This window comes from Scyliorhinus canicula, chromosome 13 (assembly GCF_902713615.1).
Source record: "Scyliorhinus canicula chromosome 13, sScyCan1.1, whole genome shotgun sequence".
Lineage (NCBI taxonomy): Eukaryota > Metazoa > Chordata > Chondrichthyes > Carcharhiniformes > Scyliorhinidae > Scyliorhinus > Scyliorhinus canicula.
Genome location: NC_052158.1, coordinates 114292092 through 114305703, shown reverse-complemented (window position 1 = coordinate 114305703; position 13612 = coordinate 114292092). Strand labels below are relative to the sequence as shown.

The window sequence follows — 13612 nt, the reverse complement described above, 5'->3', positions numbered from 1 at the left end:
TGCACCACGCTGAAACTCATTTTGATCTTGTAAAGAGCTGCCTTGGCCTTATTGAACCCCATTCGCCTTTTTGCAGTCCTGCCTCAACGTCCTGGTAAATTCTGACAGTGTGGCCCTCCCATCTGCAATCGCGACTGTCCTTCGCACACTTCAGGATCTTTTTATCCGAATATCTGTGAAGTCAGACTATGATCGCCCATGGCGGCTCGCCGGATCTGGGCTTCTGTTGCAACAACTGGTGGGCCCGGTCCACTTCAGGAGGATTTGTGAAGACTCCCTCTCCCCCCCCCCCCCCCCCCCCCCCCCCCCCCCAACCAGCTTCCCAAACATTCTCGCCACGTTTGTGGTATTTGCACCTTCTAGCAGCCCAACGATTCTCAAATCTTGATGTCTGGAGCGATTCTCCAGGTCGTTGACTTTGACCTTCAATGCCTTCTGCTCCTCCGCCAACATCGCCACTTCTACCTCCAAGGATGCGATCATCATTGTCCGTGACGGTCTCCTCCACCTTCCGAATCATCGATCCCTGTATTTCCAACTGTTGTTTCACCCTGTCCAGAGCTGCACGACTGTGCTCAGTCACCTTTGCTAGATGGTGCGTGACTGCCTGCCTCTGCTTCTTAAACTCCTCCACCAGAGATTCCACCAGCCCCTCAATTGTCCACTGAAAGGGCAACAATGACAGCGAGGCCTCTACCATTTTCTCCCCTCCTGTGACTCCTGAGCCTTCTGACTCATACAAGGACCCCTTATTTGACTTATTCCTTGTGTTATAGCCTCCAGAAATCCCATGCTAAAGGAGGAATCTAAACTCGCCAACTACACCACTTGTACACCTGAATAGCACTCATTGAATGGGCAAAAAGGACCAAAAACCAAATCTCCAAGCAGGAGCCACCGTGTGTGTGACCGTTCACTTCATGGGCACCAGTGGAAGTTGTGTGCTAGCAGTTATATTGTTTAGTCTCTTTGATATTCCCAACTGTGGTTTCTGCTGTCTCCCTCTCAAATTCCTTGCCTTTCGAAGTTATCATATCATTTGTGTAGCCCCAATGACCTCTGGAAGGAAATGTTTCTGATGTGGCCTTTTGCACTTCAATGTTTCTGGACTCCTGCTAATCTTGTTATGAGACACATTGCACCTCATTATTCCTCTCGATGTCTGCCAGACTTTTATTACTTGTTTTATTTTATTTTAATCTCAAAATCACTGTTAATCTCGTTAACGTCCCACATTCCTAATAAGTGAATATCATTATGTAACTGTGCAAGAAGTGTTTTTGCAAATGAGACTGGAGACATGTGGTGTAATGACCAATTCTGAATTCTAGCACCGTTAATTGTACCATCCCTGAGATTTTGTTCCAACGCATTAGACACCATTGTTTTGCATTGCATATGTTACCCTGGAGCTTAGGATGAAGATGGAAGAAGAATGTTGTGTGCTGGAATAGTTTGTAGTACCCAAAATTGCTGTTATCTAGTTCTCACAATGTTAAAAGTGTGACCATATAACAGAAATATTTACTAAACTGGATACCCATGTACTGTTCTTGGAAGCCGTACGGGTGATTTGGGTCCGAAGCAAAGTTTGGAATATGCGCACTGAAACTGGAAGTTACTTATTAGAAACATTAACTTAATTGTTGTTTAATATGAAACCTGTTAATTAACCATTTGCTCTAGATCTGGTAACGTGGGAAAATACTTGATTTGGTTAGTAAAGCTGGAGGAGCAACTTAGCAGATGAAATCCATTCATGCTATAGATTACTATTTTATGATATGGTGCCTTAAATTGAGAAATCCTTTTGCTGTTCTATTAATCTGTTCTCTACAAACCTAATCAAAAACAGCCAATCGTCAACTCTGATAAAGGGTACATCAGGTTCAGGGCCAGTGTAAAAACAGCCATATCTTCAAACACTTTCCAATGTAAAAGATATTACAGCAATGATGGGGGGTAAGCCATTCTCTCCAATTGAGGAATAATTTCACACACAGCTGTTTTTGAACCCTTACATTCTTCATTGCCGAGAAGTGTACATGTTGTGATTTTTATTTTTTACAAGTGAGATATTCACTTGGATTTTTGGAGATATACTTGTAACTTATACAAATGCTATATTTTCCCTTCCTCATCCCCTTTACAGATTAGTTGCTCGTAGGATAGTAGGAAATATTAATCTCACAATTGCCTTATTAATTCCTTCAATTACATAAATGTTTATCTTTAGCTTGATACCAATTTAGATGTTATAAACAATATAAGTTGTTCGGATTTTCTGCCTTTCCAGCTTTCCAAAGGATAGAACATACAGTGCAGAAGGAGGCCATTTGGCCCATCGAGTCTACACCGACCCACTTAAGACCTCACTTCCATCCTATCCACATAATCCAATAACTCCTCCTAACCTTTTTGGACACTAAGGGCAATTTAGCATGGCCAATCCACCTAACCTGCACATCTTGGACTGTGGGAGGAAACCTGAGCACCCAGGGGAAACCCATACAGACATGGGGAGAGCATGCAGACTCCGCACAGACAGTGACCCAGCAGGGAATCAAACCTGGGTCCCTGGCGCTGTGAAGCCACAGTGCTAGCCACGTGTGCTACCGTGCTGCCTTTCTCATAAATTTGTTTTATCTAACAAAATCTGATGCAAATAATATTCAGTAACTTGATTTGGAACCAGCCAAATTGCTGATGGTGCAGGGGTTATTGAGGAAAGGCATTATTTTGCTATAAATCGCTATCTTGAAGGAATCTTTGAGGGTATTTTTTTTTACTAATTTGTTCAAGGAAATCTTAAACATCAATTAAGTAATAAAACATGTTTTGGTAACCAGGCATGTTCTGATGTTCCTGACTGATATTTTTATAATAATCTTAATTAGTGTCACAAGTAGGCTTGCATTAACACTGCAATGAAGTCACTGTGAAAGTCCCCCAGTCGCCACACTCCGGCGCCTGTTCGGGTACACTGAGGAGAACTCAGAATGTCCAGTTCACCTAACCACGTCTTTCGGGACTTGTGGGAGGAAACCGGAGCGCCTGAAGGAAACACACGCAGACACTCGAAGGAGGTGCAGACTCCGCACAGACAGTGACCCAAGCCGGGAATTGAACTTGGGTCCCTGGCGCTGTGAAGTAACAGTGCTAACCACTGTGCTACTCTGCCCGCCCAATGCAAATACTTATTGAGCTTGTGATGCATGCATGAATTGTAGCCAGTAATGACTATATTTTGTTTTCAAAAGATCAAATTGATTTTATGTTGTCATTTCATGAGGAAAACCTAATGTTCGTATCTTATTGGTCTACATTACAATGGAATAGTTGATGTATTGTAGACATACGACAACATATCAGCTCTTTGTGATTTTGAACTTTAAAAAAGTAAGGTGATATTTTAAAACAATGCATTGTGTAAGTAATTTCCTATTCCATTCCACCTTTATGAGATACCAAACTGCTGATGATTTAAAAATATGATTTGAATGTTAATTGGCCCCTAATATCTTATGAAAAATGGAACCAAAACCAGCAAAGTACAATATAAGGTTATGCAAACCTAACATTCTATAGTTGCTCTGTTTTTTGTAGCATGGCAGCAGGCTGCTCTATAAATATTCAACAAAATGGGTAGAAATGTTAACTGAACTATTGAACCTTGGGAGGAAGAATGACTACCATGTGACATTGAGCTAAAATTGAGCTTTTGCAGAGAGTACATATTACAAATGCCGCAATTATTCAAGAATGACAATTGAATTTTCCAGCTAATTCCATTTGTATATTTGAAATCAATCCTAATGAGCTTGTGGATACTCCCATTGCTGATATGTGATAAAAATGATCCAAGGATCAGCATTTTTAACCAGCAAAATATATAATTATTTTAAAGCTACTGAAGATGACGAATTGATTCTGAGGGTATTGCAATAATCATTAACTACTACTTTGACGTGATAAAGTAAAAAATTTTTGTACCTGTTGTTGAATGGTTTACTTCATTTAGGGTAAATATTAATAGCTGATCTCAAAATTGATTAGTTAATTTTTAAATACAAGTACTTTTGGGGTCTACAAGGCGGAATTTAATTGCCTAATTTTTCACAGCCCAATGTTTGAATACTCTATACAATTTCTGAGTTGTAAATATTGGAGAAATGTGATCAAATCATTAATTTAAGTTCACTGCCATGCAGCAATGTTTTAAAATAGACTGTTGTGCAATGGGCACACAGCAATCATTGGACTTGGATGGAACTGGAGTGAAGGTAACGATTTGGAACTTAAAAGGCCTGTGGTATCCTGTGTCTGCACTGATAATGATACTAATTCGTCATTTCTTTGCAGAAATAAACCAATTTTAAAATTTTTTTGCAGAAATAGTGCTTTATTATAAACCTCATCTGGATACTTTAATCAGCCCATTGAGGCGCTTCCACAAATTCATTCTTAAAGCTATCATTTTTAATTTATAAATTGTTTTGGTAGAGAACCCACAATGCACTACTGTATCTGAAACTTGAAATACATATTCAATGTGATAATTGAATTAAGTAGAAACGGAACGGTACCGCAGCACGGTAGCATAGTGGTTAGCACAGTTGTTTCACAGCTCCAGGGTCCCGGCTTGGGTCACTGTCTGTGCGGAGTCTGCATGTTCTCCCCGTGTGTGTGTGGGTTTCCTCCGAGTGCTCTGGTTTCCTCCCACAGTCCAAAGATGTGCAGGTTAGGTGGATTGGCCATGCTAAATTGCCCTTAGTGTCCAAAATTGCTCTTAGTGTTGTGTGGGGTTACTGGGTTATGGGGATTGGGTGGAGGTGTGGGCTTGGCTAGGATGCTCTTTCCAAGAGTCGGTGCAGACTCGATGGGCCGAATGGCCTCCTGCACTGTAAATTCCGTGCCTGTCTATGACTTGTTTCAATTAATGAGCTAAAATGTGAAATTGCTTTTGTGCTCCTATTGCTTTATGAACAAAACATTGGTGTTTCCTGCCTCTGATTATTTTTGTCTCTAGTACCTTTCCTTTGTATGTGAGGTAAGAGCTCATGCGTGCTAGTCTTGTGCTCTGCTTGTGCTAGCTCCTGTCTATTCTTTCTCACTCTTTTTTTTTCTTCTCTGTTTACTGTTTCTTTTTTCCTTTCTCATGCACCTGCTGTTTCTTGCCCTTATCACTATTTGTCTTTCTCTGTCTAGACTTCCCCTCTCCCCTTTTTGCTCTTGTCCATACGCTTCCTCTCCCTCTTGCATAATGTTTCTCACTTTTTTTTCCTCCGCCTATCTGCTCGTTTGCTCTGCTTTTTCTCTCTTTTGCACAAACATTGTTAATTGAATTCAGATGGTGGGCATTAACTGGGGTTGATTTGTGGCCCGAAAAATAAACGAGTCACCAGAGACCCAGATCACCATAGGCTGCTTTCTTTTTTGAGGGGGCAAGCTGACTGGTGGTGATTTAACCTGAGGATCACCACACCTCAGGCGAGGGGCAAGGTAGAGAAGGCATGGCCTGTATGGGAATTGAACCCGCGCTGCTGGCCTCACTCTGCATCACTAACCAGCTGTCTAGCCAACTGAACTAAACCGACCCTACAAATAGACACAGACTGAAACTGAAAACCAGCACATTTGGGTTAGGAGGTGTTTCCTTGAATTGTGCAACTCTACAAATAAATATGAAATTGTGTGAAGATTAGTTCTGGTCTATCTTTCACCAATGGACTTTCTGGCATATAACGTTGTAGCAGAGGCAGGTTGCCTGAAGGTGAAGATTGGAAACTGAGAAAATACACGTTTAGATGGAAAACTGTGATCTTCGTGGCCATTGTTGAAACTGACAGAAAATAAGTGTAATGATTATTCTCTGATATTCCTGAAATCTAACCAGTGAAAGAATGAACTGGCTATGTGTATATGTCCTTACCAAAAATAAAATAAAATATGGCCTTGGCATTGTCATTTTATCAAGAACTAAAATCAGAAATAATGGATGTGATCTAACCAAAGAAAAATCAGAATCCATTCTTGGCGGGATTGTACTGGGAATGACCCAGCTATCTGACAGCACACTTGCTACTTGGGGCCCTGCTGGTTAAGTCCCTGAGGCTGCACTTTAGCGGAGCTCCTCCGTGCAGGAAGAGATCGGGACACAAGTTTTAAATGGCATCCCGATCTCCCTACCCCCCCCCAACCCCTTGACATGACTCCTGGACCCCTTCCCCAACTCACCTATAAGGGGGTCCTTGGCAGGCCCCCCACACCCCACCTCAGACCAGCAGTGTACCCCTGGGTCCGATCCCCAGCATGGGCAAAGTTGCATGCTGGGAGTGTCTGCCAGCTGAGCAGATGGCACTGTCGGGGTGGCAGGCTAGCAATGACAAGGTGCCTGGGTGGCACCAGCAGTGCCAGGGGTGCTACCCTGCCGGAGGCCGTCTACCCGTGGGCCTCATCTACTAGGAGATCTCCTCGTGTGCCATTCCGCCTGCTCCCCTTCTATTGGGACCAGTGCTAAATGGCACCTAGCTGAGATCTTGGTGAGGCCGGTAGATGCCGGGAGGCCATCAGCACGGCTAATAGAGTTTCCGTGTGCCAGCCTGGGTCCTGCCCATTATGGGCGAGATTGCAACATCTCGCGAGAAGATCTCATGAGGTGTAATGACCGTCAAGAATCCTGGGGAAGGCTCCAGTGTCTACCGGCCTTGTTCCGCTCTGATTCCAATGGGATGTGACTGGTAGATCGTCCCCTAAGTATTTTGTGAGAGGAATGCCTGTCAGTTGGATAATGATGGAAAGTTTGGATTTTCTACTAAAGTTCTTGAATGAAAGTTCAGATGAGAAAGATTGTTGAGGTATACTGTACTTCTATCTTCCCAGATGCTGCAGAATATTTGCAGCACTTTTAGTTTTCAGTTCCGATTTCCAGGATTGGTATTACCTGTATTTTGCTTTTGTACTAGTGTTTAAATTGTTGGATTATGTTAGGTTGGCTTATATGGACTGATGCCTGCAAGGGAGAGAGTTCATTTTGGATCAGATATCTGCTGCCTTGAAAAAGATCCTGGGGGTCACAGTCATTTCCTTCAGCCTTCATGGAACATAACACAGTGACACAAAGAATAGAGAGCTCAATGACCGCCAACTTTCAAAATGGTCCAGATACTGGGAGCAAGAGTCAATACAATGGAAAGATTAACGACAAGCAGAACCAGATCTGTCTATTACAGCAGACAACAGAACTGGAACAACAGTGATGAGTAAATGAATCATAGGAAAGCGCAAGGAATAGTTAAAAGGTGCGTCAGGTGCCACTCAACGTATAATTGCGGTGAACTGCCCAAAATGGAGAATAAGGTTCTTCAAAAGGCCACATGATAAACAGAAGTCTGAGAAAGGCGATATACATAATAATGGGCACGATTCTCCGGCCTTGTTGAGCTCTTGCTCAAGTGAAACGAGGCCAGTAAATAGCGTGAGAGGCCAAAAACAAAATTGGCGTCATTCGCCAAACAGTTTGCAATGCAACCAACCCACTCCCTTAGGGAAAATCAGGAGTTTGCTGAATGCATATTGGCTGCTGCGTTTCACAACAGTGACTACATTTCAAAAATACTTCATTGGTTGTGTGGCAGAGTGAAATGTACTGGTAGTGAGAGCACTGTGTATAAAGCACTTATTTGCAGTGTGGCTGTTTTAGCACAGTTGGTTAAACAGCTGGCTTGTAATACAGAACAATGCCAGCGGCATGGGTTCAATTCCTGTACCGGCCTCCCCGAACAGGCGCCGGAATGTGGCGACTAGGGGCTTTTCACAGTAACTTCATTGAAGCCTACTTGTGACAATAAGCAATTTTTATTGGGGCAGCACGGTAGCATTGTGGTTAGCACAATTGCTTCACAGCTCCAGGGTCCCAGGTTTGATTCCCGGCTTGGGTTACTGTCTGTGCAGAGTTTGCACATTCTCCCCGTGTGTGCGTGGGTTTCATCCGGGTGCTCCGGTTTCCTCCCACAGTCCAAAGATGTGCGGATTGGCCATGCTAAATTGTCCTTGGTGGCCAAAATTGCCCTCAGTGTTTGGTAGGGTTACTGGGTAATGGGGATAGGGTGGAGGTGTGGGCTTTGGTAGGGTGCCCTTTCCAAGAACCAGTGCAGACTCGATGGGCCGAATGGACTCCTTCTGCACTGTAAATTCTATGATGATTCTATGAAGTCTTCTGCAAGATAGTGCAAGAAGAACTGATCTCACAGTAGTGCAAAGTGCACATAGATGCTGTATTTTAAATAGATTATATAATGAAATAAAGTCTGCAGAATAGTCTGCAGAAAACTAGAAGCAGATGTCCTCATGGTGGCACATCTTTGGTGGCTGCCAAGAAACTTGGGGACAAATTCATAGAGGAAAGGCAAGAGTTTGGAGTTTATTCTGAGGCAGCTTTGTCTTCTAGTTAGATTTATACTGCAAGTCCTTACAGATGGAACTTGTCGACTAGTTGTTACTGGTTTTGAAGAGTGACTGGATGATGCAGATGTTAGTGGACACTGCCGCAGCTGGAAAAGAATGTCATTTTTTTTTTTAGTTTTTATGGCCACATGTGTAGCTCAATGAGCATAAAAATTGTGTTTCTGCAGAGTATTACCTTTCAGAGAGAAGTGTTTTTGAAATTGCCTAAAGAGGTAGGAAGTGCAGAAAGAAAGTTATAGAAACAAAATAAATGCATCTGTGGACTGAAGAATGCTTCCAGGCTGCGATTTTGCTTCAGTGAAATTTGTTTGGTTGAAAATTGAATGTGTTCAACTTAAAAGTAGGTTTTGCAATGTTTTATCGGTATCAGTAGGGAATATTTCCAGTATCTTCACGAGGCATGTTGATGATTTCTTATGGGATGCTGCTGCGGAATTTGGGAGTAATAATTAGATTGGAGTAGAGGTTAAAATTGCAAGTCAAATGTGTGGCTCTTTTAAATAAATTGGTTTAGACATTAAACAGAGTAATAATAATCTTTATTATTGTCACAAGTAGGCTGACATGAACACTGCAATGAAGTTACTGTGAAAAGCCCCGAGTCGCCACATTCCTGCGCCTGTTCGGGTACACAAAGGGAGAATTCCGAATGTCCAAATTACCTAACAGCACGTCTTTCGGGACTTGTGGAGGGAAACCGGAGCACCCGGAGGAAATCCACGCAAACACAGGGAGAACGTGCAGACTCTGCACAGACAGTGACCCAAGCCGGGAATTGAACCTAGGACCCTGGCACTGTGATGCAACAGTGCTAACCCTGTGCTAGTATGTCTGGAATTAATTTAAATCAACAATCCCATTCCAGGTGGGTTATTCCTATCCTGGTTAATCATGTTAAGTCATCACAAAGAGATGACGTTACGTCAAAAATGAGACAAAGTAATTGCAATTGAGCTGATTGGGTGGCCAGACTAGATCAGACGTTAGTTTTGATGTAATGGAGTAGTGTGTGACAATGGAAAAACCCAAAGTCACGGATGTTCTAAGAGCAATTAATATATATTAAAAAATGAAATATGGAGAACTGCGTATTTAAATTCCAATCCTCGGGTGACCCAGAGAACATGAAACTAGTCATTTTTAGTGATGTTTCACATGCTAATCTTCCTGTTGGGTATTCTGGTGCAGCTAGTTTCATAATGTATCTTATCACCGAGTGTGGGAAATGTGGCTTGTGGACCTAAGAAAATAAAGCAGATTTATGAAAAGTACTTTAGTTGCTGAAACAATAGCTGTTGTGGAGGCAATGGACGTGGGATTCAATTTGGCAAAAATATTAAGTAAAAGTCCATACAGTGGGCATATTGAAGGTTGCATATCCATTATGTTACCTAGATAATCATTCCTATGGAATAATGTATACTGAAAAATGTGAGCGAGTGCGAAAAGTTTATTACAGATTAACCTTGGTGACTTGAAACAAATGCTGGGGATGAACACAAGGAGAGTGAAGGATCCTTTTAATGTTATGTAAGTGGGGTAACTAGGGATTCACTAGTACTGCTTTAAATAGACTGAGGATGTGCTTTTGGGTTTGGAAGTGTATTCTTGCAATGTGTAGGTCTAAATAGATGCTTATAAAAGTGTGGAGATCAGCTCCAGTTTGATCTTTCACAGTTTTTTTCTGAAATATAGCACCTCTGTCTCTCACCTGGGCAACCGAATGGTAGGTTCACCCAAATGCTAAGATTTAACACAAGCAACATCACTGAAGATACATTGGTTGTCTAAATTGAAATGCGTGTAGTGAAAATGAAGCAGGTTCGATTGAAGAATTCAAAAGGGAATTAGACAGTTATCTGAAAAGTGTGCAGGATTACGGGGAAAAGATGGGAAAATGGCACAAAGTGAATAGAGCATTTGTAGAGCAGTGCAAGCACGCTGGGCCGAATGGCCGCCTTCTGTACTGTAACAATTCTGTGATTTTTGTAATCCAGGTGCAATCTAAAATGTGTTGTTTTATTGTTTCTTTCAGCTGTGATACTTCCAACAATCTGGGCATATCTTCAGACTCTTGATGCTGAACCTTATTTTCTGGGCCTCGGGCTATCTGCGTTCAGTTTTAGTGGGCTGATTGCAAGCCCCATCTTTGGACATGTGTCAGATAGACTACAGAGGACAAAAGCCATCATATTGTTTGCTAACTTATTTGAGATTGCAGGTAAGTTAACTCTGCCCGTCCTTTTTGTCCATTGACGGATGTAGTAAATAGTGGTGGCTGTTCAGGAGCAGAGAACAATTGTGGGTGGGATAATGGAGCGGGAGACAAAAGCTGCATTGATTGCATTCAGGTAGTGGAAGTTTGTGCAGTATTTTGGCAACTATTTTAAATGTATTGCTTCTTATCCCGTGCTGGATTCTCCGGTCCCTCGACCATGTTTTTCCCGGTGGCATGTCGTTCGCTGCTATCGGGATTCTCTTTTTCCGCCACTTGTCAATGGGACTTTCCATTGAAGAGACCCCATGCCGCCGGTAAACCCACGGACAGGGGTGTGCTGCCGGTGGGAACATGGAATCCCAACGGCCAGAGAATTCCGGCCCGCATCTCTACCCAGTTTGCACGACAGTAACTTATAGAACAGGTATTTCATGCAGAATCAGTTGTAATGTTCAAAAAGTACACAATAGAGAGCATTGGGGAATTGTTAGGGAATGAGAGAAATCCAATCAAATGGCTGATTTTAGCACTCACAAATGGGTGGGTTAGGCCATTTTAAAAATCTGAACCCTGACCCTAACTTGTTTACACTTCCAGATTTTCTAAGGCAGGAATTAAAATCCTGTTTTAGGGGATGGGGAGCCACAATCCCATGATTGTGGATCAGCCCTATTGATCCTGGGGCCTGCTTTTGGAGTGCTCCCTGTCTAATTGAAGCCATTCCTATCAATCAAGGTGATATCCAGCCAGGGACACACATTAGAGCCAACTGGGGCACACTTAGTTAAAACTCAATAGAATCATAGAATTTACTGTGCAGAAGGAGGCCATTTGGCCTATCGAGTCTGCAACAGCCCTTGGAAAGAGCACCCTACTTAAGTTCACCCTATCTCCGTAACCCAGTAACACCATATAACCTTTTTGGATACTTAAGGACAATTTATCATGGTCAATCCACCTAACCTGCACATCTTTGGACTGTGGGAGGAAACCGGAGCACCTGAAGGAAACCCACGCAGACACTGGGAGAATATGCAGACCCGCACAGAGTGTGACCCAAGCCGAATCGACCCTGGAACCCTGGAGCTGTGAAGCAACTGTGCTAGCCACTATACCGCTGTGCTGAGTTAGATAGGTTCTTGATTAATAAGGGGATCAGGGGTTATGGGAGAAGGCAGGAGAATGAGGATGAGAAAATATCAGCCATGATTGAATGGCGGAGCAGACTCGATGGGCCGAGTGGCCTAATTCTGCTCCTATGTCTTATGGTCTTATATCGGAACTTGAAACTCCTTATTTCGCCCATGTAACTCATTCCTTGAATCCAAGCTTTTTGATTCTGATGAAAGATCATCCACATGAATTGTTCACTTAGTTTCCCTCACCATGGATGCTTCCAGACATGTCGGAAATTGCCAATAATTTGTGTTTTAATAGATGCCAGAAATGTACATATGGGCAGTTAATAACTGAAAGTGAATGATTTGTGAAGAATTTTGGTTGATATCCTTCAATGGAACAGACATAGTGTAGTGTGACTTGATGTTGCCAATGTGAATCAATCCCATTCGAAAAAGAAAAATAATTCCCTTCTCATTTCTCTTTCCAAAGCTTTCTCTTTCCACAGCTGGTTGATCTTGTGTATATCTCTGGTATTTTCTTACCTTTTTGAGAGTATTCAGTTGTTTGACTGTTAGAGTCAGCCACCCACTGTAAAACCTCCAAATCAAACTGTAGAGAGGCTGCAAGAGTATTTTGATGAATTGTAACGAAGGCAAAATATAATTGTTTTGGATTAAAATAATTACCTTTGTTTCTAGGCAACTTTATGTACTTCATGGGTTATTCAAAATGGTTACTACTTGGTAGTCGTCTTGTAGCAGGTAAGTTGAATTATCAACAGCTGTATTATTGACCAGGAAAAGTTCCCTTAATCTTTCTTCAATATCTTGATTTGTTTTATTATATATGTACGGTCACTCTCCTATAAAAATGTAATTTTAATGCCCTCAAGATGTTGGGTGAAACTTGGGGTTCTAAATACAGATTTATTTGAAAGAAGTTGGCGATATGTGTCATCTTCTCTTCCTGTTTTTGTAAAGGAAAACGCGAGTGAAGTATATTATTGCAGTATCATTGATTTGGAAGGAACATTATAATACAGTATCACATTTAAATAAGTAGGCAGAAAATGCACAGAATCCAGCACCCAATTAGTATAAAATAATTAATTTGGGAGTGTATATAATGCTCACTCTTTACAACTGCCATATCTGTAGTGAACTTAATAAATTAGAACTGCAGACAGTTCCTCCAGCAATACTGTATTATTTGCTATCATTTTAATTACAAAACTGCTTCAAGAAGCAATTCTGCATAATTACCCAGGTAAGATACTTTATAAGCCAACAGTCAAACAACTGAATGTAATGTCTATATTGGCATTCAGGATATCTTCTGGCGGTATCACCAGGATCTTCTCAAAGAAGAGGGGGTCAGTCTGGGAGGGCCGGGATGTCGGTGGTGGGGGAGAGGGTGGATCAGGTAGTGTGTTTTTTTTTTGCGGGGGGGGGGTTACGTGCAATCTGGGCTTCTTAAATAGTTACTCAGGAGTTGTGATTTTTTTTCTTCTAACTCTTGCAGAGTAAATAACTCTTGGACAGTAATGATCAGGATAAAACTGGCAGAACCATTCAAAGTTAGCAATTAAAATCACTTCTGCCGGATGGTTCTCAGCCCAGTGCAACTATCCAGAGGGAATTAGCACTTCTAGGCAATTGCTGGGGAAACCAGCAATGCAAACCAACATACCAGGATGTTGCCTGGTATGGTGGGCATTAGCTATGAGGAGAGGTTGAATAAACTTGGTTTGTTCTCACTGGAACGACGGAGGTTGAGGGGCGACCTCATAGAGGTCTACAAAATTGA

General features: G+C 42.1%; 1 protein-coding gene across 3 annotated transcripts in view; it reads left to right on the top strand.

Annotated features, from left to right (window-relative positions):
• LOC119976025 (major facilitator superfamily domain-containing protein 8-like) overlaps positions 1-13612 on the top strand; it is a 77008-nt gene that overhangs the window by 15995 nt on the left and 47401 nt on the right. For 2 of the 3 annotated variants that reach the window (XM_038816095.1, XM_038816098.1), the window contains exons 2-3: positions 10502-10687; positions 12505-12567. In XM_038816095.1, coding sequence (XP_038672023.1) covers positions 10502-10687; positions 12505-12567 — 249 coding nt within the window. The remainder of the gene's footprint in view (positions 1-10501; positions 10688-12504; positions 12568-13612) is intronic. The other variant, XM_038816097.1, reaches the window with a different exon arrangement.